Here is a 25,924-nt window from a genome sequence, read left to right as displayed (position 1 = left end):
ACACTTCAGAATAATTTACTACTGAAATTAGTACCCCAACTATGGCACATACAATTCTTTTGAAATTTCAAAATTTTTATCTCAAAAAGTTCCTTCAGAAGTTCAGTTTTTTACATAGATTACTTCTTTCAGGTGTCAATCTTAGATATGATGCGAAGAATGAATTCTGCTTCCACTTCATTGACTAATGAGTATATTAGGTCAACCATAACTGGGGTATGTAGTGCTACTCTGTCTTTGCTACTACTTACAGTACAAAACAATCGTCCTCTGAACTGACATAATCTAATTCAATCATCTTATTTGTGGTCTCCTTGAGCTTCTGAGATGAGATCTTCCTTGGCTCCGGTCTCACTCTTTTTGAATCTGGTAGTGAATTTTTTTGCGTGACAGATGAGCCTGAAATTGATGTGGGCAGTGACCTGAAAAGTGGGCAAATCCCTTAGATCCACGTACGAAAAGAGGCAAGAGCTGGCAGAAAACTGTACAAAGCTTATTTAGTTAGATGGTTCCTTCTGTACCTTTTCATTGAGCCAACCTTCACTTGGTTTTTCTGAGCATTTTCACTTTTTGCTGTTTTTGCTCTCATACTGACTGCAAGTGCAAGGAAAAAATTAAGCAAGTTAGAGAAACTGTAAGCATGTAGACTTCCAAGTACGAGAGGATTGAGGAAGATCACAAAACCTGTAATTTCATTGAGAAATCGTATCCCTTGGGAGTGCGAATTTGTCGTCACGTGACCTGCATTGCTGTTCAATTAAAGAGAAATAAGTTCTTTGCATATTTTGGTGTTACTAAACTGCAATAACCCTTTAAGCAATATAGTTGCTTAAGGATTTTTAATTTTCAAGTTTTTCCCTCTATGTGCAGCAAGGGAAAAAAAATCAAGTGTTTAAAATCCCCCCTATGATTGTCATATGTGATGAGGCAGAGTGAATTGAGTTCAAAAAATGATTATTACAGTAAACATTTATACTCTTATGATGCAAAAGAATATATAAGAGACAGATGCAATTTGGCCAACTTTTAATACCTCAAGGCTTGCTTTAATCCATCAACAGACAACACCTTTGAAGATTTAGACTTTTTTCTATTCGCTTTGTCTGCCATTGGATCAAACATATAAACTCCTTCTGGTTGACGTGGATTCCTGAAAGCCGTTCTTAGATTCCTAAAAGAAAAAACTTATTAGTGCTGAATATAAGCAAGGAAATAGTCTCATACCATTAGGCCTTCCCAATCCCTTCAGTAGCAAAATATAAAAGGGTTTCAGAGACGCACAAAGAAGGTAGCTGAGCCAGATCATCAGTCAAACAATATATGGAGTAATTTAATTTGGTCAAGCAAGTTAGTTTCCTTATATTGAAGATGGAGATAGCTGCTATCTCTTATACACAGAATTGTGACCATAAGTCAGATGAAAGAAGTAAAGCGCAAATTTGAAAATGTTACAGGAGATTCATCTTCTCAAATGAAGAGAGAACTCAGCTCTAGTTAGTTTATTAAACGGGAAAACTCCTCATATGGCAAGGAAAGTTATGCAAGAATTTAGCTTACCCTCCTTTGAGCTCACCACGTTGAACAGTATATTTCTCTGATGTTTTCTGCATGAAGAGTTCCATAAAATCAATTATGAATTACTCAATTCTGTATATTAATGTAAAAAAATTCAGTCCATATTTACAGCTCAAACTTACCACTCTATGGAAGCTGCAGTATATTCCAAGGCGTCTGAAATCACAGAAGAAGAAATTGATGTTCACGCTTTGTATGCTAATTAACAGTATCAAATTCAATAGCAAATCAAAGTGACTTAACCCACTGTTTGGTAAAGAAGATTAAGCAAAACAGGTAAAGAGTGAAGCTCAAAAGGTTCACGAGTTTTATATGCAAAAGAAGGCAACCACATAACATACAATTTTAAAATTGAACTTCTTCCTTATCATGAGTAATGCCATATTGACAATTTTAAAATCTAAGCTCCATAACGGTGATTGGAGATAAGTGCAGGGCCTTGTACTCTCATTTAGATAGCATGAAGCAAGAGGCTCCTACAACCCTTATGTTTTAAAAGCCCGATTACATGAGAATTCATTTCATAGACCAATCATCTGTTTACCCTATTAGGTTAGTGTATAAATCATGCATATAGTGAAACTAAGGAGCAACATAAGCTAATAAATTCTCTAGGTGGAACCATAAACAGAGAAGACAATATAAATTTAGGCTGAAGCAGGCCATTCATATATGAAATAAAACATAACAAAACAGCTAAGAAACAACATCCTTGGTCATTGCTGTCACGGAGGAGAGGCAACATACTTATTTACTACAATTGAACAAGGCACACCATCTTTCCTCCGTCCTTTGCAAACTCCATAATCAATAGAAGTACCAATCTTCAAGATTTGATTTGAATTAAAAACACTCAATTGGAAACCCGGACCCTGCAAACACAAAAATTCAAACAAACTCATAAACTACTAAACTTAACAGTGATAGAAGCTATCCATTTGCAAATGACAGTTTCATACAGAAGAATCTTTGCGAACACCGGCATTGAAGAAGGCAAAAACCGTTGAAGCTGTCTCTTTGCTGTGCTGCTTGTAAGCATCACCAAACAAGAAAACAGTTACAAGCTGCCCATCCAAACACCCAATCTTCCATATGCTATAGCTCTTCCCAGTAGAGCTTGTCTTTGGACTTCCTTTTTCGGTTAAAACACCAACAGTTGCCCAACTACCTGATAGAGTGTCCCCTTTAATTACATTCCTATTAACACCAACACATTAAAATCCAAAGTTAGCAGCTTTTTCAGACACAATGATGCCTAATACTCAATTATTCTCTAATTAAAGGGATTACTTTATGGTAGACAATCGGACAAATCGAATATCTGAAAACTGGTTGCTCAGCTCTGCTGACGAAATCACTTGATTCCTGTATCAACCCCCACAAAAAAAGGGTCAATTTTTTCCCTAAAATTGTTCATAATTAATCCAAATGACCAAAGATAGTCAAAATACTAGTTGGGGTATCCAAGAATAAGCATACCGGATTCGAAGACCAGAAAATTTTTCAACATCAAGATCAGTTGGCTTCTTTGAATGATTTGATTTGAGAGCCTTCGTAGCAGTTTCAACATCATAATCCATACAATCCTCAACAGCAGTCTTGAAGGCAGACAAGTCCACATTTCCACTTGGCCGTCGCACTTCATCGTCTGATTGATACCCTGCAAAATTACACTCAAGCGATGCTCAGATAAAGATGAATTGAATGAAAAATAAAAACCCTAAAATCAGAATGTCTGCCAAGTATTTGTGTAAATGCGTCAGTGAAAATTGAAGCAGAACATGTGCAAATCACAAATACCCATAAAATGACAGAAGAAAAATTATAACTTGGATTGAAGAAAAAAAGTGATATAATCGAATTTAACAGAAATTGATTGAAAGAAAGATTGATTACCAGGGGATCTGGGGTGGGAAGAAGACGGAGAAGAAGGAGGGGTTTCAATAACACGATCTTGAAGAGAGAGAAGGAGATCGAGGTCATCTTGATTCTCAGTTGACATCGTTGCTGCTTCTTCTTAGGAGATACTTAAACGATTTCCCGAAAAAAAATTGGAACTTTAGATAGTTGCTGGTTTTAATGGTGATAATTTTGCAGAAATTGGAGGGAGAATTCATGTTCGGCGGGATTTTTGAAAACGATGAAAAAATTAGGGCACTATTGACTAATGACTATACTAATACTGGACTACTAGTAGTGTGCAACTGTGCAACACCAACGGTCCCATTGACCCCATAATAAATCACAAGCTCATAAGTCATAACAAGCTAAGGCTCAAGTAAAGACGTTAAACACTAATACAACCGACCCAAATTCAATCTATTTGAAAATACCCTATTTAAATTTAGACTCACATAAACACAATAATTTAGCATGACTCAACTTTTAAATACACGCAACCTAACCTGATCAACCTCACTAAACCCGATCCGAGTACCTGATTTATACAGACTTACAAGGCTACATTGTCAATCACAATCAAGCACACTTCCACCAACATTTGAAGTTAGTTATGGAGTGATAGATTACTCTAAAGAGCATGGATGAGCCATAATATGGATCGCTTCATTAGCCTCTCTTAGTACATGAGAAAATATACTTATAATTTTGTTTCATTTTTGTTAAGAATTGTGTAACAAATTAGCTACGGAGTAGTACTCTGTTAGTTTAAATTACTAGTTTCGTTCTCAATTTTACCTTTTCATGGTTTATTACTTAATCATTCACAGAATTACTCACATTACATAGAACGATGACTCTAAGTAGCCAAATAAAACAACTTATTTAAGATTAAGGGTCTGTTCTCTTCAGCTTAATTTCAATTCAGTTCAGTTCCTAATTCTCTTCTCTCATAAACAATTCATTTAACCTCTATTCAGTTCAACTTAATTTAATAAATCAGAACATGCCCTAAGAGAATATGATTTTATGCAAACTTTTACCTAGTAATTCATCACAAGTTCATAAAGAAGTAGAAGGGCTAAGAAAATAGCTAGGTTGACATATTTGTAAATGTTGGACCAACAATAGATGCAACAAGATTTTTATTTATTAACCCGTGAAGTTCGTATGGTATATGTTGTTCTTATAAATTATTCATCCATAGATGCTTCCATTCCAATTCAATGGTCAAAATTACCGTTCATCCTTGTAATACTAATTTTAGGGTGCATTATAATGAATTACATCCTTGTTTAACATTTACCAACCAATAAATTAAGGAAAGTAAAACCATATTTTCAAAATACAGCACTAAACCATCTATTTTCTCCCTTAATTTTCTCGTCAGAAAACACCAATATGAGCTTCGTTACGTTGTACATGATCAAATCTTTTTTCTCCTCTTCCTAGCAAATAAGGGAGAGTAAGATTTCTATAATTCATCTTTCCCTTGTTCGTAGGAAGAACAAAAAAATTAGTGTTTGGGACAATCATGGCAAAATGTAGTAAATACATGGTTATGTATATGCTAGCCGTTCTCTTCTTGTTTGTCACCGTACGTTGTGATGAAGAGAATGTTGAAGATGATGTACCGAAACCAGGAACGCCTTCTAGCATTACCTTTGATGGGCGATCCTTGTTTATCAATGGAAAACGGGAGCTCATCTTCTCCGGATCAATCCATTACCCTCGTGTTCCTGTTGCGGTATGCATGATATGATACTTTTGTACTCTTTTCATAACTAGGGCAATTTAATTATATAATGCGTACTGATGGTAATGTCACATTTTGGGGTTTAATTTAGTTGTGGGATAGCGTCCTTGACAAAGCTAAAGAGGGTGGCCTAAATGCAATCCAAACTTACGTCTTTTGGAATATTCATGAGCCAATTAAAGGACAGGTAACTCACTAATATCATACAAAGTATATAATGCTTTTTAACATTACAATCATTACATTTGTACCCCGAATTATACATACTTTATATAATTCCATGCACCTTAGCTTCATATAACGGAGGTCATAATATTTTCATTACAATGTACGACGTGTTCATTTTTGGTCCAATGTACCATCAATGATCGATTTGGTAAAGTTTATTTCATATCCCTTTTGCAGTACAATTTCACAGGCAATTATGATTTGGTAAAATTCATGAAACTAATACGTGAAAAGGGAATGTGGGCAGTTCTTAGGGTTGGACCATTCATCCAAGCTGAATGGAATCATGGGTAATAATACTTAAGTATAATTAAATTACCAATGTTTTTCAACATAATTTAGTAATTTTACTATATAAATGCTTATCTTAGTACTGTATGAAATATTGGCCTTGTGACAGTGGACTTCCATATTGGTTAAGAGAGGAGCCTAATATCACATACCGAACCGATAATCCGGCATACAAGGTGATCAATCACAATAACACTGTTACTTATTATATACTAGTACATGATTTTTATCTTAATTAATTGGTATTATATTATGCAAAATAAAAACTAACTAATCTAGTGTATGCAATATATGCAGATGAATATGGAGAAATGGGTGACCCAGGTGGTTAACCTGATGAAGGACAACAACTTATTTGCTCCACAAGGAGGTCCTATTATGATGGCTCAGGTATTAAATTTACCACAATGGTTAGTTAATATTCCCTTTGTACATCTGTACGTACGAAATTATTTAGTTGATACGTATTGTGATTTAAACTAGCAATAACATGACAACTAAATTTAATTTGGTATATGAGTTTGTATATAATACTTTGTATGAAATTTATTTTCCAATCGCCCTTCTCGATCTTTGTGTAGATTGAGAACGAGTACGATCATATAAGAGATGCCTTCGATGAAGCAGCAGATAGATACATCAAATGGGCAGGACAAATGGCTGTTGGCCTCAAAACTGATGTACCATGGCTTATGTGCAAATCTAAAGATGCACCCGGCGAAGTGGTAACATATAGTAAATTTAGCTCACAAACTATTGAAAATAGCAGTTGATATCTTGTTTAATTTGTGTACTTTGTATGTTTTTTTTGGCGAGGCAGATCAATGCATGTAATGGTAGGCATTGTGGAGATACATTCAAAGGTCCAAATACTCCTGGAAAGCCTTATTTGTGGACCGAGAATTGGACTGCTCAGTAAGAAGTTTTACCCTGTAAATGTATCAAAAATTAAAATAGCCTAGTTAACTCGATCTATACATGATTAACATACTCCGTGTTTGTTTACAGGTATAGAGTTTTCGGAGATGCACCTTCTCAAAGGGCGGCTGAAGATATCGCCTTTTCAGTGGCTCGTTGGTTCTCAAGAAATGGAAGCCATGTCAACTATTACATGGTAAGCTTGTTGATCAATATTCTTATCACTATACTTGCATCTTCTTTTAAGTATGTGTTTTTTTTTTAATCAAATTAAAGTGTACATTCTTAATTGAATGAAGATAGGATACAGTGTTACATTTAAACTTATGCGGAGTATTATTCTACTGGTTTATGAAATAATTTGCGACCTTATATACTAATCGTTTAGTTGTCATATATATAGTATCATGGTGGTACAAATTATGGAAGAACTGCTGCCTCCTTTGTCACCACTCGCTACTACGATGAAGCTCCAATTGATGAATTTGGTAATAAGCCTTTTTAATTTTTCCCCTGTTACGTGAATATATAGTGTATATAGTACGTTCATCACATAGATGATATATAATTTGGATTCTTTTTCTCTGAATGATGATTGTTAGGTCTAATAAGAGAGCCCAAATGGGGTCACTTGAAGGATTTGCACCAGGCTCTTGTGCTAGCCAAGAAGCCCATTCTTGAAGGAAAGCTTCGTGTCAAAAAGAACGGTTTTGATTTTGAGGTATGTATAGCCTAGAATAAAATTAAATAATAGTTTTAATTCCGTGTGAATTTAGTTCATTGTCACATTATCAATTCAAATAACTTTAATGTGTGATAATTTTTGGACTTACATAAGAGTAGTTGGCTTAGAAGTTAACAAATCAATACGATTTTAAATAATCATGCATGTAATGGGCAGGCAAATTTCTATGAGAAGGGTGACCTTTGTGCTGCATTCCTATGGAACAACCACACCCATGAAGTAAAAACAATGAAATTCAGAGGCAAAGAGCATGTAGTTCCACCCAAGTCCATCAGCATCCTACCAGATTGCAAGACTCTTGTCTATAATACCGACTATGTGAGTAGTAACTTATAATATCAAAACATATATATGGTTGTTTATCAACCTCTTTAATTTATGTTATATGAAACGAAAATCGTTTTCTCTTAATTGGACAAACAGATGGTAGCTCAACATAGTGCAAGAGAATTTGTCAAGTCTGAGGTAGCGCATAGGAACCTTAGATGGGAGAAAACGACAGAGAGCATACCAAGAGATGGCGTCTTCTCAAGGGAACCTAAAGAACAATACTTTGTTACCAAAGATAAAAGTGACTATTTGTGGTACAGAACCAGGTAAAAAATATTAAAAGCTATCGATGTTATATTTCCTCTAATTGATACACATAGAGACATAAGAGTATTGCTCTTGTTGTTTGAAATTAGTTGTCACATTGACTTTGACTCTAATTAAAGGAGCAACGTGACCATTACCTTGAACTAACACAATATTTTGTTTGAAATTAGTTTTCACATGTTTAATTGAACTAACACAATATTTTGTTTTGTGTTTGTGTGTTTTTTTCCTCGCTCATTGGCACTTTTCAGTGTAGATCTAGATAGTTCAGACTTGCCATTTAAAAAGTCCCTTCGACCAGTTTTGCAAGTGCTCAGTCTTGGCCACGCTTTGGTCGCCTATGTCAACGGAGAATTTGTTGGTATGCTTATGGAAAGTGCATGATTTTGTTTCTTAAATTACCACCAATACATGTTTAAAAACTGATTTCAATCAATATGCTCTAATCTTGACACACTAGATTTTATAATGCTTTCATTAAAAAAAACAAAACGTAAATAGAAACACGTCACAAGTCGTCTAATAACCTTGGTACGGTGCAAAAAGTGTAGTGAATAAGTTAACAAGAACAACGTACTTTAATAATTTGACATGCAATTTGTCCTTTAATAAACCTCATTCTATTTTCATTTTTATAGGAACTGGACATGGAGTAAAGAGAGAATACAACTTCCCATTTTCAGTAGCCATAAGATTGAAGGAAGGATTAAACAATATTTCAATTTTGGGATGCACAGTTGGAATGCCGGTAATTAAGCACAAAACACACTTGAATTTTCATTCTTATTTATAATTTAATTTTTAATATAGCATGTATGTCAACTGATCATAATGCATGAATACACTTAAACCTTATGAAGGATAGTGGAAGCTATATGGAACGTAGGTTTACCGGGATGGAAAATTCTACTATGGTCCTCTTTATTTGGACCACCACTATACTTAATTATCATTGGTCGATTTTTTATTTTTTTTTTACCTTGGTCAAACCTTAATTTTGGTATTTTCCTTTTTTAATTCATTTTTTATTTTCCAAAATTTAATTACTGAATTTACAAAAATCATTCTAATTACATTTTCAAAATTTATTTATTAAAATCAGATTTAAATTAAATCAAAAAAACAATTAAATCAAAAAACGATTAAATTAAAAAAATCAAAATCAAAAAATTGTTCATCATGTTCTTCATAGTTCATCAATGTTCTTCAAGTTTTTTCATCCATGGATGAGATAAAACACGAACATATGATCTATGTCCATTAAATTCACTCGCGCATCGAAAGCGATTTACAATATGGCTCGATTCAAAAAGCTAAGCAAATGCGAAATTTTAATATTCAAAAAATTTGGGATCTTTGCGAATTTGGGCAGCGATTGAAATCCCAAAATAATAGGTTTGGATTGTACAATATCAGTCAAAGTTTGCAAAAACGATGATTTTATGTAATCAAAATCACAATTTTTAAGTTTTACGATAATTGGGGTTCGTCATGAACATCTGAATATAATACCGCATCAATTTTTGGTCGAAACCTTGTTTGATCCAAAAAACACGAAAAAACGAATTTAAAACTTGTTTGTGTAAAATGTTTTACCCCAAAAAAGGATAGGACATTACCTATTATGAAAATTGTAATTATTAACAACATATGACATTAGGTTCTTTTGGACATTACCCATTATTGATTTATAATTCACTAATATTTTGTTATGCTCTTTATTGGTACGGAGTAGTAAATATGAATGTGGTCTTCAGTGGACAACCACATTATCATGTTAATCAGGTTTGGTATGATGGTAACTAATATATATTTATTACTGTGGTTTGCTTTATGTATGCATATACTATAAAAAAAAAATATTATGGAATCAATATCTTTTAACATTAGAAATATTATTTAAAAAACATTTCAATCACCAATTATAATAAGGATAGTTTCCTAATTTCTTATCTTATTATTATTGTATGAAAGATTTTTAAATCAGTATAATTTTCAAATTTCAAAAGATTATATTCTCATATTTTCTAAATATTAGAATATATATCTTACTGATTTTGTCGACATATCCTATGATTTTGTAAAATTATTGATTTTTATTACAACTAGAATTATGGTAATATATATCTATAATAATGCAATAAACATGAAATGTTTGATAAAAAAATCGTGTAAAATGAATTTAAAAAGAGGATAAATTTTGGTAAATAGAATATTAATAAATCTTAGGATAATAGCTGATTTACTTTCCATCAAATTTTAGATTTTTCTAAGATTTTGTTAGTTCTTCACGCGATTTGGTTAATATAATATTAACAAAATCTTAGGATTAAAACTTGCTTATTTTCCCTCAAAAAAAGGATAAAATTAGGAAAATACCATAATTTAATTAAGGCTTATTATGATTTAAAATCTATCTTATTTTTTTAAGGAAATACTTTAAGTCTTTTTTTTCTAAAATAAGATCAGATTTTCAAAAAAGATTTTGACATGCATATCGTAAAATAAAATCAAAATGTTTGTTTCCCTCAACTCCACATCGAAAAAATCATAAAGTTGGAATTTTTACAATATCCAAATACATATCGTCATTCGTCAAACTCAATAAACTTTCTTTTTTAGGTAATAACCAAAGTACACATAAGTTAATTCCTGAGCTATAAACAGATCACAAAATTCACACTTGTGTTCTACGTATTAAACAACGTTTATAAGAAGAAAATTAAAAAAAAATTGCATCTTCTTCCTCTAATCGATTTGCTCATTATATAGCTTTGTATCCTAAAATTGCATCTACTTCCTTTGATCGATTTGCTCATTATATTGGTTTGGACATTAATTTTGTTTTTTGGTTTGTGTAATTTGAAATTTAAATCATCTTTTTATAAGGTAAAAAAATCATGTATTTAAAGCAACCAATCAATATTGAAATTTAGATTAACAATGGAATGTGTTAGATTTAAAATCTATTTGAAGAATATTGTCTATATGATGGCTGTTGATTGCTTATTTTTAGGATATATTGTTACTAACTGATACATCAGTTAAACCATATAAATTGTCGTCCAAATCTTTTTCAAATATTTTATTATAATATCTAACATACTATTTAAGAAATAAATCAATGATATACAATAATGTTGTTATCATTTACTTTTTGTGGCACATAAAAGATAGACTATAAATTAAAAATGAAACTAAACTGATCAAAAAATGAACTCGTAGAGTCGTAGTACTAACCATTGGGTAAAAAACTAGATACAAATAATCACATGTAACATGTAACGCTATTTTGACAAATAGGAAAAATAATATTTTTGATTATCATTAACATAACTAGAATATGTGTATATACAAAACAGAAGCATGGTATGTCCTAATTATAAGGAATACAACTACCAATAGTAGCATGTATTTAGCCTAAATATAAGGGGTTGAATATTGGCTAACCTAATTATAAATACAAAAATATATTTACTATATTTAACAATTTGTCATTGTATTCTTTCAAAAAAAAAAAAAAAAAAAAAAAAAAAGTTTGGCATGTAATTGCTCACCTCCACGTTTTTTTTCCATTTGGTTATTATATGGGATTCATCCAATATTAGGATATGACATTACTTATATATTTAGAATTGGTCTTAATCTCCTTAATTATTGTAAAAATATAATAATAATCAATGACAGATCATTATTTTAATTAATAACAAACTAGTATCCAAGTAATCCAACCATTGGGTCACACGATAGATAAGAAGATAATCATCTAATTTGATAATTAGGTTGCCATTAGAAAATCTCTAAAGGTGGTTTGATTGAGAGTTAATTTAATTTTGAGGAATATGCATACGAAAATCAAACCACAATAGCTGATATATAAGTGATTTGGCTAGTGAATGAGGATTGAAAACTATATCCAAAATAACGTCCAAATTAAATGTATGGTCGTAGACCAAATAAACAATAATATTGCTTTTTATAGGTAATGTCCTATTAACATTTGGGTTAATGCCTTATATGCAAACAGAATTGAAAACTATATCCTTTTTTTCGGATCAAACAAGTATTCCAAAACAAAAATCGTTGTCTTCTTCAATTTGCTCACAAACCCAGATTTCGAAAAATTGTTAATTTTTTTAATTTTTGCATACATATAATGACCGATTTTACATCCCTTGTTTGCGATTATCCAATTAACATATATTGTTTAGGATTAAAAACAATCCCAGATTCAAACATGAATACAAATTTCGAATGAACTTTTCACATATAATATGTAAATCGATGCATATTTTCAATTTTCATTGATGTGCGAGTGTATTTACGGGACAAAGATTACCAGGCCATAATGGTTGTTAATCTCATCCATGAATGAATAAACAAACTTCTTGAAGAACAATGATGATTAATGAAGAACATTGATGAACAATTTTTTGATTTTGATTTTTTAAATTTAATGTTATTTTTTTATTTAATTTAAAACTGATTTTAATAAATAAATTTCGAAAATTATAAAATAATTTTCAGAATTTCAGTAATTATATTTTGGAAAATAAAAAAGAATTAAAAAAGGAAAATACTATAATTAAGGTTTGACCAAGCTTTAAAAAAAATAAAAAATCGACCAATGACAATTAAGTATAGTGGTAGTCCAAATAAAGTGGACCACAGTAGAATCATCCTTACTGGGATCAGATCAGTAGAGCTCTTAGGTCTCGGTACCGGAAACCTTGATATCTCCTTCAATGGCTGGCATCACTCGGTAAACAAACATCGTACAAAGAAAATAAATTTCATTTTTTAAGTCTTTAGTCAAAATAGATATATAACATCTTGTATAATGTAATGTATGGTTCAATCTACAAATTAAAATGCAGGTTGGTTTGGAAGGGGAGAGGCTCCAGTACTTCACTGACGAAGGAGTATCAAGGGCTAAATGGACCCCTGCTTGTGAACCTCTTACTTGGTATAAGGTACGACTCGTAGAGTAATAATAATAAAAACATTTTGTGACATAAGGATATATGATCATGATTACTTCCCAAGTTTATTGTTACATTAGTAGTTCAAATTGTACGTATATTCAATCTTTTTGAGCTTTCCCGTGAGCAAGAAATTGAAGTATAACTTATTTGAGCAACTATTTTTAGGCCTACTTTGATGCACCAGAGGGAGATGAACCACTAACTATTAGACTACAAAACATGACCAAAGGTATCGCTTGGATCAATGGCCAAAGCATTGGGCGTTTCTGGTCATCCTACCTTACAGTCATGCAAAGCCCTTCTCAAAACGAGTAAGTGATCAAATTAAACATAAAACTACTCCAAAATAGCAAAAGATTTATAAGTTTTACTTAAGTGAATTTATCACCACATACATTGATCGCATACATGTTTGATGAGTATGAAACTAATCTTGGGACTTTAACCATCAACTTCACGATTGGTTTTATACTCTACTCTATCAGTATAAGTATATGTACCATTGTGCCGATCAAATGTATGCTAATATAGTGTCAATAAAATTCACTACCAAATAAAACATTATTGAATTAAGATTGAGAAAAATAATGTTGTAGGTACCACATCCCAAGATCGTTCCTAAGGCCTAAGGACAACTTGTTGGTGATCTTCGACGAGGCTGGAGGAAACATTGACACAGTTCAAATCGAAACAGTGAATAGGGATAGTGTTTGCAGCTTCATAGAGGAAGATTGGCCAGCCGATGTGTGGTCTTGGAAGAGAAATGGGAACGAAATTGTGCCTACAGGCGATACCCCTCAACTTAAGGCCTCCCTCAAGTGCCCTAAGGACAAAGTCATCAATCGCGTTGAGTTTGCTAGTTTTGGCAACCCTAAAGGTGTTTGTGGCTACTTCCTTCTTGGTGATTGCAACTCTCCCAACACCGTTAAAGTCGTTCAACAGGTGAATATAATCATTTACATATAGTCTTTACAAATCTATATCTATACTTATATATTAAAAAGCGTTCCTACAAATGTCTATGTGCAACGTCATCCCCCCTATTTTTATGCCACGTCATCTTTACTCACCTTAGCATAGGGCCACATCACCACATAACAATGTGTCATCACCACTTCACAAATTATTATTCCACTTTAATTAAAAAAAAAAAAAAGAGGTTGGGTTTCAAACACTGTATCTTTGGGACAAAAGCCAAGACTACTAACCACCTTAGCTAATACTCATTTCATGAGATATATCTAGATGAATACACTTATATCTCTAAATAAAATGACAAGAAAATCAACAAATTAAAGCAATGTGGGCCATGTGATCCACCGACTTGCCGGCCCATCTCTCCGTGACACACTCCTCTACACATTCTCTCATCTCTACCATCCATCATCCAATCCCATAAATCAACGGCTAAAACTCAACCCCACACTAACTCCTACCATACACCCTACCGCACCATATCCCTACACTTTAGAGTTTATTACACCTGTCAAATTATTTATTCATTTTATTATTACCAAAAAAATAAAAGAAAACAAATTGTAGATCATAAGAATGCATGTTCTCAGCTTCAAAGTGATGATGAAACGCTCATGGTGGCGGACGAACCAACTAGCAATCAATTATCATACATTCATACAATATATGATGATGGAAATTGAAGTTACACTAAGATTCGAAAGAGGGCTTGATTTATGATTGGTGGTTACAAATCACCAATTAAATTACCGCCACGGCGCCACCATGACGGCACACCGCCATAAATTTTCTGTTGAGGTAGGCAATTATAAATACCCCTTAATTCTCCCTGAATATATTGTAATTGAGTATGCAATTATTTCAAACCAATTAATTGTAATTCTTTCACATTCCTTTGGTGCAATTAATTCATAAATTAATTAATATCCACGTAAATAAGATGTAAAGTTTGTAACTGAAATGTAAATTATACAATGATTTTTGAATTGAAGTTCCGAATATATATATATATATATATGTTCTGTTTTCTTGCAATTTCCACAAAGCTTGCTTATTTCCCTCAAAAGAAAGGTTATTAGCTTATTAGTGTGTTTTTATGTTTTCCTGAATAAATTTTGATTCCTCAATTTAATCAGTTTTTTTAATCTTCAATATCTAATTGGTTTATCTATAGATTCTGATTTATTTTGTTTTGTTTTGTTTTTTTTTTTTTTTTGGGTATTGTTGCATAACTGAGCCTCAGGGTTCTTATAGTCATTGTGGAAGTCAGGAAAGCTTATTGGTAAGTCAATTTATTTGTGAATAGCAGTTTTGGTTATTTTTAGCAATATATTTGTTAAGTAATGGAGTACTAAGATAAAAGAATAGATTATTTCATATATGAATCAAATTTTTTTTTTCTATTCCAAAGCTGAACTTCTTCCTGTGATGTGAATAGGCCTCCTATGATTAATATTTGATGTAGTTGTCTTTGAGGATTGGGGTTGTATGTTAGTAGGGAGGTTGAGAAATTACAATGTTGAGTATTGATCTATGTGTCTTGAGGTTTTAATTCTTTCTGAAAATTCTGATTTTGATGTATAATTAATTTTCCCTACTGTGGTAGTTAATTAAAATTAGCTTAATGTAGTCATACTGACTTTTCTGAATTAATGTATAATATGGCAATTGTTCCATGAATGTCTTGGTCAATTGCAAGTTCTACTTTGATTTACTTCTGAATTATGATATGAGAGGACAAGGTTTTGTAGACATATGTTTAAACTTTATCGTGAAAGTTCGACAGTAGTGCAGTCATTAAGGTTTAAATTCTTTAATTACATGGGCAGAAAGAATAGAATGTGTATCCTTTGACCCATTCTAATTTGGTTCAACATCAAAATGTAGGAAAATGGCAAAGAAAAGGTGCTGCAGCGATTGGAGCATTGTGTTGGCAAACAATTCGTTTTCAAGGTCAAGCTAAGCACAACAAGTAACAAAACTGAACTCATTTGCCAAAAGACATACGACATCAACTACAAATTAGAAAAGGCTTACAAAGAGCAACAACATCAAAACCAGGTATGTTGAAACATATTTGCAAATGACACTGCCTAAATCTAATACCTACACACTAATAAAATCACTGCAATTTGCAGGAAGCCAACACACACCAACCAGAACAACTTGAGGATGACAACACGGGAATTACTGAAACCCAAACAACTCCAAAAAAGAGGAATCGAGATGAGATGTAAGTCACACATCTCAACACAATGAATAACAATTACTAAAAAATGACCCACAATAACAAGGAAAACATAATCTTTGAAATACAGGGAGAACGAGAAAGAAGATGGAGCACCAACAACCCAAACAGTTGTAGCAGCTGAACAGTGAATGGAACACAAAAATGCCCAGAAAAAAACAGAGAAACAACAAGCGCAAAATGGAAGTAAAATTAGAGGAGCATAATCAACAACTTGCAAAGAATGGAGCGTTACATATTGTTTTCCAATACTCTGTGTTCGAAAGATAATCTTTAGCAAATTTAAAGACCAAAAATAATAATGCTATTTCTATTTGGTAGAAAGAAGCTCTTTAAAAAAATCAAAACATTTGCTATATCAAAAAAAAATATTGTTTACCAATACTTTGTGTTCGAAAGATAATCTTTAGCAACTTTGAAAAACAAAAAAAATGACGACCACGCCATTTGCACGAACAAAAAAAAATAAAATAAAAAAAAACCAAAGTAATTGCTGTTGTCTTCCAACACTATCTGGCCGAACAATATCTGTAACAAATTTGGAATACACAACACCATAATGGACAAACCAATTGCTCACTAAAAAAAAAAAAAAGAAGAAGAAAAACAGGAACCTGGGGCATCGCCCGGATGACACACTAGTTATAAATTAAATAGTCTCATTAGTGATCATATTAATAGTAACGAACTGCGTGGGCGTGTGATACGTACATATTTACTAATTTAGTCAAACATTCTCTAATATATGACTAAATTAGTAAATATGACTAAATTAGATAGGAATTATCAATTGTTCATAGTTCATACATAATACGGAGTACTATATATATAGTGACAAATTCTTTTTTTTTTTTTTTTTTTTGAGCAGAATTGTTTGGGAAAAGAGAGTTGCACGATACCAATAAATGAGAAAACATTCGACAAGGAGACTTGCCCAAACGTAGCAAAGAAGACATTTGCCGTGCAAGTGAAATGTGGCCGTAGAGGATAGAAGCCTTGCATGTTGATTTTATATATGGGTGTGGTATATGATTGTCATTGTAATTTTTTTTACCCTCTTTTTGGCTAGATATACGGTAGATACTTGTATCATATAATGTATTTATTAGATAGGAATTGAAATTTCAGAAGCCATTAGAATCCAACTCAAAAGCAGAGCTTTGCATGTCTTACAATCAATTCTTATCTGTTAGATAATATAAACTCCTCAATCAGAGTGATTTCCATTGATTAATATTTATTGATTACAATCAGTAACTATAAGATATGTATAAATATTAAAGATAATCTTATACAAAATATATCCTCCTAAACCTAGGATGAGAATATCCTAGGGATAATTCTCTATCACACCCCCGCAGTCGGAGCGGGAGAAAAATCGAATGCTCAGACTGGATCTGAATCTTGCATCGAACAGTAAAGGATATTATGGTAACCCACGATCAAAAGAGAAGCAGCCAAAGAGTGCCAATGATGATGAGGAGAAGCAATAGCCACAATATACGCATAAGAGAAAAGAATGCTGCTGGGCCAAGTAGAGATTGGCCATATTGCAGATCCAGAGAAAAGGAGAAGATCGTACCACCGTCGAAAGAGAGAGCACTAATGCTGCGGGAAATCACAATTGAATAAAAGCAAATAAAATTGCTTGGGAATATACTAAATTCCCACCACTAAACCACTTGGAAACATCTACCTCTTAAAAAAAATGACCACACGAAGAGATAAATCCCACCAAAAACTAATACAAAGTAGTGGGTGCATTTAGAGAATGACAAAGCCCACCGTATATATGCATTAGTAAGAAAATTAAAATCAATTTAAAAGGTCAAAATTTATTGGCGATTTGAGCAAAAATAATCTAACAACTCCCCTCTCTTTATATTGTACGTGAACATGATTCCAAAGAGGAAAGATGGCCACTGTTTAAATACTGATAGATGATGATTTAACAACTCCCCTCTCTTTATACTGTTTAAAATGTGTTTTTGTGTAATTGTTTGTAAATCACGCCGGTGGGTTTAATTTTCTAACCCACCGACAGGGGAAGAGAAAATTTTAGATCTAAACAATCCCAATATCTAACCTAAGTTGTGATACCATGCCAGATAATATAAACTCCTCAATCAGAGTGATTTTCATTGATTAATATTTATAGGTTACAATCAGAAACCTAATCATATTAGGTAACTATAAGATATGTATAAATATTAAAGATAATCTTATACAAAATATATCCTCCTAAACCTAGGATGAGAATATCCTAGGGATATTCTCTATCATTATCATCATCTAGCCATATGATATATCTACTTATCTAGTGAATTGGTACTCGTATCTATTACGGAGTAAAAAGTAAAGGAAAGAGTTGAGTGCAATCCGACTTGATTGGTTGTACCCTCCACGTCATCAGAAATGACTTTTTTTTTTTTTTTCCTGACACAAGAATGGCTTAAACTCATACCATGAGATACATTTAATATTATCTAAAAAAAAAACCATACGTACCATCAAGCTAGAAGACGAATAGTGGCATTAGTGGTGTGGTAACGAATTATTTTATTTATTTTTTAATTAGTTCTAGACTTCTAGATAACATTATACTAGCTAACTAGTACAAAGACCACAAACCCATACCAAGATATATACTTTTACCAATTATAATTTCAAAAAAAAAAAAAAATGACATGTTTTTCAACAACAATCATTCAAATTAAACAAGTTGGATATTCACAATCTAATTAATTTCATGATATTAGGAGGTTGCCTAAGTAGGCTTAGTTTTTTGTTTTTTTGTTTTTTTTTTTTTTTTTTTTTGGGGGGGGGGGGTGGGGATTGGGGGTGGTACAACAAGAGGTTGCATAATGCTTAACCATTATTGATCAACTATCATTTTTCATTTTTATGGTCAAATAAATTTTATAAACTCTGACCATAAACTGTTAATAGTATATAAGAGAAATCAAAACTAAGTGAAATTTTGTTAGAAGTGTGTTAAGGTGCATTCTATTCTCTTGAATTTCACTAATCTAAAAATATTAGCTTAACTCAGCCTAACTAATCTAAACTTATTTGAACTTATCTGAATTTATTAAGTTAGAACTTTATGGACCTTATTGGCTTATTAGAATTTATTTTAGTTGTTATATGTAAAATGGCGAATAGCATAACTATTTTGCAACAGATATAGTATTATTAGCTCCAACCAATGAAGTAAATAGCTATCAGTTCATTATTAGATTAGTCATGCGCTCATGAATTCATGATGAATCAAAACAAAAGTACCATTTTTTACTTCAAATCTCAAAAGAAGATTCTAATAAACAAGTGTCAAATCTCAAATGTGTTTGGGCGCATAACATTGATCAAGATTTGTAAAGAGAACGATATAGTACCACTTTTATCCTCTAAATAATGAATTGAAGAATGAAAGAGCCCAATGTTCGTTTCTTCTATGTCACAAATCCTTTTGAAACATACTTGTATGTTAGTATGTAAAAGATAACACCATTAAGATTCTTTTTAAAAGATGAAAGTGAAAGAAACTAACATAATTAATTAAGAAGTACTTCGTATAAAGATATGATGCTTAAATAATAGATACACTTCTGCATTTTTTCAAATGATGAGAATCAAGTAGGAGAGTATTAATAATGTAATACAAGGTACATGAGAATAAGAATGTTTCGAAAACAAAAGTTTGTACAAACGTATTTTTGAACAATCTAAAATATATCTCATCTCACTACTTGATGCCTACTTACTACGTACACAAGGCCTATAAGTTTTCATTCCTTGGGGCTGCACCTCACTTGTACGGCCAACACTTTGGCTGTTTCCTTAGGACAATTGTTATCGCCTTTGTCGAATAGGTTTCTATCAACTGGAATCGTGCAACTATCTTTTCCCAAACAATGCTGCTCGTAACAAAAGAAACAAGAATATTAATTATTGTTTTGGTTATAAAACAATCATCAAGCTACGGGTTGAATTGGCACCCAAACAATATAATTATCATATATGCATTGTTGTTAATATAAACGTAACACAAAAAATAAGGTGTAAAAAAATGCTTGCCTGCTCGACAATCTTTTGGGAGTGTGGAGAGTTGCAAGTGCCAAGGATGAAGAAGCCACAAACACCATAAGGGTTGCCAAAGCTAGCAAACTCGACGTGACTGATGACTTTGTTGTTAGGGCATCTGAGTGATGCCTTCAGCTTTGGGTCATCAACCGCGGCAATTATGTCATGGGCATCCCTTTTCCATGATGTTACGCTTGGTGGCATGTTTTCGGATATGTAGCTGCAAATCACATCACGGTGTACTGTCTCAATTTGGACTGTGTCTATGTTCCCTCCTGCCTCGTCGAAGATCACCAACAAGTTGTCCTTAGGCTTAAGGTATGATCTTGGAATGTGGTACCTGTAACATTTTTAATCATTCAATTGCGTTGCATGAACATGCTTCGGTAACAATAACTTGTATATATGTCATATTTTCCCTTTTAAAGGTTAAACAAAGTTAATTTTGACCGTCTCTAATACACAAGGGAAAAATGGTGTGTAACTTTGTTAGATTGATGTCATAGTGCATGTTATAATATTAACCCTAAAAAGATTATCTTATATATTCATGGATAGTCAACACTAAAAGTATTTAATTTCTAGACTCTTGGAGATCATGAAATAAAATTGAATTAATTTAAAAGGGATAAAGAGTACTATATTTATTTCTTAAAACTTACTCGCTTTGAGAAGGTGTGTCCCGTATGGTGAGGAAGGTCGACCAGTAACGTCCTATGCTTCTCCCATTGACCCAAATCACTCCTTTAGTCATGTTCTCCATTCTGATAGCTACTGGATCATTTCCCTCTGGGGCATCAAAGTGTGTCTACAAACAAGTTTAGCTTGCTCATTATTACAGCCAATTCAACAATTATATTACGGATTTTTAATATTGTCATAGACTAATTAATCCAAAAAATCATTTGTGTTCTGAATTTTTGTTCATCCTATGCAAAGAATCGCATTCATCTCTATCCCACTTTATGTGTAACACTTTATACACGTGACAGTGTGTACGGCACTTTTTGACAAGATTAAAGATTTTGGTACTGAATTTTTAGTCAAGGTAAACGAAAAATATAATTTTACCTTATACCAAGTAAGTAATTCACCAGGTCCCTTTGCCGGTGTCCAATGTGTCTTACTAGCTCCTTCCTCAGTGAAGTACTGAAGCTTCTCTCCATGCAAACCAACCTACATGATGCATTATATAATTAAAATTTCTATTCAACATTTAACAAAATCAGTACAAATTATAGACGTAACGAGTCGTTTATACCGTGTGATGCCACCCATTGGAAGAAAGATCAAGTTCTCCAGTACCTAAACCTTGGATTTCAAGGAATTTTAGCCCTGTCCATCTTCTCTCCATATAGCTTCCACTATCCTTCATACCAATAGATTAATAGAGTTTGATTAATACATATATTTTGTCTATATTATATTCGAGTTTATAACACATTTATACAAGAAACGGTTCATTTAGTCAATTACCTTGGTACGTACTTAGGCTATAAATAAGCAAATTGTAGTTAAATTTGGGTTAGGGGAAGTTAGAAAACTATGGACATTTCACCCCCTATTGGTTGCCGTAATTGTAAGCAATTAGCCGGACTCTATACAACTACATAATTAGCCACAGTATGCTCTTACCGGCATTCCCATTGTGTTGCTCAAAATTGATATATTGTTGACACCTTCTGTCAAATGTACAGGTGCTTGGAAAGTGAAAGCAGGAGCTCTATGGAATCCGTGGCTTGATCCTTTGAAAGGTAAAACAAAGATTACGAGCAAGAAATTAAACAATGAACAAATAGCTCTTTTATCAAATTTGTCTAATATACAACCATTGTGTATAACAAAAGTCAATTTTTGATGAAGTTGACTTTTATGTGATTGGGGGTGACTTGTATACAAGTACACTCGACCTATTAATTGTATATAATTTCTGCTCGAGTTTATTTATTTTAATAAAAAAACCAAAGGCTAATACCATACCTATGTATTTTCCATTGACAAAGGCTTGCAAGGAGTGACCAAGATGGTAAAGCTGTAAGACTGGTTGGAGGGACTTTCTAAAAGGCAAGTCAACATTGTCCAATTCTACACTGAAATTCAAAGTTTCATTCATTATTTAATCCTCATTAGTAACGAAGAAATCAAAGTAATACATTTGTTTAAATTAATTAAGCAACATTATTATGTTACCTTGTTCTGTACCACAAATAGTCAGTTTTGTCCTCTGCAGTATGAAACTGTTCCATTGGAGCCCTTGAGTAGACATCAGATTTAGGTGAGATGATTTCATTAGTCTTCTCCCATTTCAAATCCTTGTTAGATTTCTCGGATCTAACAAACTCTCTTGAACTATGTTGCGCGATCATCTGTTTTTCAGATTAAATGCCAGGAGTGTATGTATGTTAGCATCAAAAGAATTGATGCAGAATAATATATTAATCAAGCTAGCACTCTGATCTTCCTAGTGACAATTTACTCGATTTGGATCGATTGATTATGCAAGTAGGAAACACTTACAGAGTCTGTATTGAGCACAACAGTCTTGCAATCAGGCAAGATACTGATGTATGAGTGCGGTTATTCCACAGGAAAGCTGCGCAAAGGTTATTCTTCTCGTAGTAACGTGCCTGATCATTGCATAAATTTACAGGTAATTAGCTAACATGTCATGTGTGACAAGAATTGTTACATCATAATTGTTAAACAACATAAATTTGCATCCCATACATGGTGTTTATGTTCATTCTTTCTCGCATCTGTTATAACATAAACCTGTCGGTCATATGAGTCTAAGGTCCATCTTAAATAAAGCTTACCTCCAAATTTGGGCCGAATATCTCAATACCATATCTCCCATTGACAATAGCCTTCTTGCTCAACATTAAAGCACGGTGTAGATCCCTCAAGTGTCCCCATTTGGGTTCTCTAATCAAGCCTGACAGTAAGTAAAGCAATCAGTAGTCATCCTTTATAATTGCACTATGAATACCTCTAGGCTCAACAAGAGTAATGGGCTCACCAAATTCATCAAGTGGAGCTTCATCATAGTAGCGAGTGGTGGTAAAGGCGGCAGCAGTTCTTCCATAGTTTGTGCCACCATGATACTGCAGCAACAACAAATATATACATAAAGAATTAAGGGAAGAATAGAAGTAAAATCAGGCCTTTTTCTCAAGATTCAATGCAAGGATTTTTATTTTCTTCTTTAACTATGATTAGTGTAGGATACCATGTAATAGTTAGAATGGCTTCCATTTTTGGAGAACCAGCGCGCCACAGCAAAAGCAGTATCCTCAGCTGACCTTTGAGAAGGTACATCTCCGAAAACTCTGAACCTGTATTTCCAGAAGGAAGGAAACTTTGTTTACCATATGATCATTTGATAGACAATTAGTAATGATAGAGTAATAGTATCAACTACTTACTGAGCAGTCCAGTTCTCAGTCCACAAAGACGGCTTGTGAGGTGCATTAGGACCTTCAAATGTTTCTCCACAATGTCTACCATTGCAAGCATTGATCTATCCACCAAAAAAAGAAATATTGTATTAGACTGTTTCAAGACTTGCAACAAGTTAAGGTGAGGCAGGGCGGCTTGAACTTTTGACCATTTTGAGATAAATTAATGTGAAACGACCTCATCTAAAACATACTCTTAGCTTAAATTGCTAAAAAAATTACAAAAGATGGCACTAAAAGAGAACAATCAAAGTACCACTTCGCCAGGGGCATCTTTTTGCTCACACATGATCCATGGTACACCAGTTTTCAGACCAAGAGCCATGGTTCCTGCCCAATTAATATACCTCTCTGCAGCGCCGTCTCTGAATGCTCCTCTAACGTGATCATACTCGTTCTCAATCTGAGCAAGCACGACTAGGAAGGTTAGACTAGATCTACATGTAACATTAACGCGTTGATATTGTTATTTTGTTAAATACATTATCCTAATTGTGTTACTAGCTACAACATTTCTAGTAGATGGTCACCTGAGATAATATAATAGGACCTCCTTGTGAGGCATATAAATCGTTATCCTTCATCAATGATACAATCTTCGTGACCCATCTCTCTGTATTCATCTGCATAAAAATACATACAAAATGTCGTAAGACACTTGAAAGCATACTCCTACGTTTCTTATAATTGATCGTAAAGTTATGGTTAATTACCTTGAATATTGGATTATCAGTTCGATATGTGATGTTAGGCTCCTTTCTTAACCAAAATGGGTATCCTCTGCCATAGGATCACATCATAGGAGGGGTGTAAGAATAAATTGTGATTAAGTATGAATAAGTATTACTGTTTTTAGGAACATTTTATGATCCTATGAATTTCGTTGTCAAAATCATACGAGTAATGATTATAAAGTTGAATTTCATATTATAGTAACATGGTATTCCTATTAATTACCCGTTATTCCATTCACCTTGAATGAATGGCCCGACTCGTAGTGTTGCCCACATGCCTCTCTCAGCAACCAGTTTAATGAACCTTACAATATCATTTTGGCCTGTAAAATTGAACTGCAAAAGCAATGCATATGGTTAATCGCTAGGGAATCGATTGATTTTCACATATTCAAATATATAAACTCGGTCTTTTATGAGAGAAACGTTGAAAACCATGCTCTCTAAAGTAAACACTTAAATTTTCGAATGTTAATTACCTCCCCCTTGACAGGCTCATGTACGTTCCAAAAGACGTAAGTTTGGATCACATTTAGGCCCCCTTCTTTGCATTTGTCAAGGACATCTTCCCATTCCTAATTTACCAAAAAAGAAAAGAACATTAGCCACTCCCATATTATTTCATAAGAATTTTGTTTATTAACAATGTCTAATATTAGTAGGTATATTGACTTAGGAAAATATATACCATAGTTACTTCTTGACTTTTAGTATGATATGTTTTCCTAGGCAAATCAAGATTAGGTCATCAATATGAATATGAATCTAAGATTATTCTTCCAACAAGCAAAAACCTTAACAACATGGTATCAAAGCCATACAATAAAAATTTCGAATTGAATCTATACACTTGCAAGGTCGAGAGTCACAAACAAGGCCTAAACACATTTCCTACACAATTTTCACATAAAAGATGTGATTTTCATGATCCGAATTCATAAGAATTTGTTGTAAGAAAACACTAGATCAAGTTTTCATTTGTATGTACCTCAACCGGGACATGAGGATAATGTACTGATCCAGAGAAGAGGAGCTCCCTATTGCCATGAATCTTCAAGGATCGTGAATCATACGTAACATTAAATTCATTTCTTTCCTTGTCCTTCTTACAGTGCACCGTGACCAAAAACAAAAGGCCTGTGATAAGTACATATTTATAACATTCCGTCATGATTGGCCTTTTCCTCGTACCTTAAAAATAAAACAACAAAGCAATTAGATTGAAACCTAAATAAGTAGGAAAAAGAATACATGGGTGTCTAAAATATTTCGAGTAGTAACGTTTTTTCTAGATAATATCTAGAAGATAAAAAATCGAAAATTTCATTCAAACTTACCCTGTGTAGGAAACACCAAAACCAGTAAATGATTGATTTTGGTTCTTAAATATTTGTTATCTGTCCAAACATCATTTTGATCCTCTTTTTTCTCT

The 25,924-nt window shown here is 33.0% G+C and overlaps 3 protein-coding genes and 1 pseudogene across 3 annotated transcripts; 2 read left to right on the top strand and 2 right to left on the bottom strand.

The window, feature by feature from the left end:
• Positions 1–117: 117 nt before the first annotated feature.
• Positions 118–3,720, bottom strand: LOC145588344 (uncharacterized). The gene is made up of 11 exons (XM_081644983.1): positions 3,472–3,720; positions 3,055–3,235; positions 2,866–2,940; positions 2,535–2,772; positions 2,323–2,447; positions 1,698–1,731; positions 1,558–1,604; positions 1,034–1,171; positions 685–749; positions 522–594; positions 118–422 (listed from the first exon to the last, which is right to left on the bottom strand). The coding sequence occupies exons 1-11, from the start codon at positions 3,575–3,577 to the stop codon at positions 248–250; spliced, it is 1,257 nt and encodes a 418-aa protein (XP_081501109.1). The 5' UTR covers positions 3,578–3,720; the 3' UTR covers positions 118–247.
• Positions 3,721–5,008: 1,288 nt separating this feature from the next.
• On the top strand, positions 5,009–17,208 carry LOC145589221 (beta-galactosidase 14-like). The gene is made up of 19 exons (XM_081645766.1): positions 5,009–5,221; positions 5,322–5,417; positions 5,636–5,748; positions 5,859–5,925; positions 6,047–6,139; positions 6,331–6,474; positions 6,570–6,664; positions 6,758–6,863; positions 7,071–7,155; positions 7,270–7,388; positions 7,569–7,730; positions 7,836–8,008; positions 8,261–8,370; positions 8,648–8,757; positions 8,870–8,923; positions 12,887–12,982; positions 13,160–13,305; positions 13,591–13,936; positions 17,086–17,208. Exons 1-19 carry the CDS (start codon positions 5,009–5,011, stop codon positions 17,206–17,208), a joined length of 2,451 nt encoding a protein of 816 aa, XP_081501892.1.
• On the top strand, positions 14,735–16,548 carry LOC145590178 (uncharacterized). The gene is made up of 4 exons (XM_081646934.1): positions 14,735–14,767; positions 15,857–16,030; positions 16,108–16,202; positions 16,288–16,548. The coding sequence occupies exons 1-4, from the start codon at positions 14,735–14,737 to the stop codon at positions 16,346–16,348; spliced, it is 363 nt and encodes a 120-aa protein (XP_081503060.1). The 3' UTR covers positions 16,349–16,548.
• A 2,797-nt stretch (positions 17,209–20,005) lies between the features above and the next one.
• On the bottom strand, positions 20,006–25,663 carry LOC145589220 (beta-galactosidase 14-like; annotated as a pseudogene).
• Positions 25,664–25,924: the final 261 nt, after the last annotated feature.

Source organism: Chenopodium album, chromosome 17 (genome assembly GCF_948465745.1).
Source record: "Chenopodium album chromosome 17, dcCheAlbu1.1, whole genome shotgun sequence".
NCBI lineage: Eukaryota > Viridiplantae > Streptophyta > Magnoliopsida > Caryophyllales > Amaranthaceae > Chenopodium > Chenopodium album.
Note: the sequence above shows the minus strand (reverse complement) of the source record. Positions and strands in the feature narration are given on the sequence as shown.

Excerpts from the sequence above, each read along its gene's own strand:
- LOC145588344 (XM_081644983.1), bottom strand. The coding sequence starts at position 3,577 with ATGTCAACTGAGAATCAAGATGACCTCGATCTCCTTCTCTCTCTTCAA. Across the intron at positions 2,773-2,865 it reads GTCCGATTGTCTACCATAAA|GAATGTAATTAAAGGGGACA; the intron begins GTAATCCCTTTA and ends TGGTGTTAATAG. Across the intron at positions 595-684 it reads ATTTCTCAATGAAATTACAG|TCAGTATGAGAGCAAAAACA; the intron begins GTTTTGTGATCT and ends TTGCACTTGCAG.
- LOC145589221 (XM_081645766.1), top strand. The coding sequence starts at position 5,009 with ATGGCAAAATGTAGTAAATACATGGTTATGTATATGCTAGCCGTTCTC. Across the intron at positions 8,758-8,869 it reads GATGCACAGTTGGAATGCCG|GATAGTGGAAGCTATATGGA; the intron begins GTAATTAAGCAC and ends AACCTTATGAAG. Across the intron at positions 13,306-13,590 it reads CAAAGCCCTTCTCAAAACGA|GTACCACATCCCAAGATCGT; the intron begins GTAAGTGATCAA and ends ATAATGTTGTAG.
- LOC145590178 (XM_081646934.1), top strand. The coding sequence starts at position 14,735 with ATGACGGCACACCGCCATAAATTTTCTGTTGAG. Across the intron at positions 16,031-16,107 it reads AGCAACAACATCAAAACCAG|GAAGCCAACACACACCAACC; the intron begins GTATGTTGAAAC and ends TGCAATTTGCAG. Across the intron at positions 16,203-16,287 it reads AAGAGGAATCGAGATGAGAT|GGAGAACGAGAAAGAAGATG; the intron begins GTAAGTCACACA and ends TTTGAAATACAG.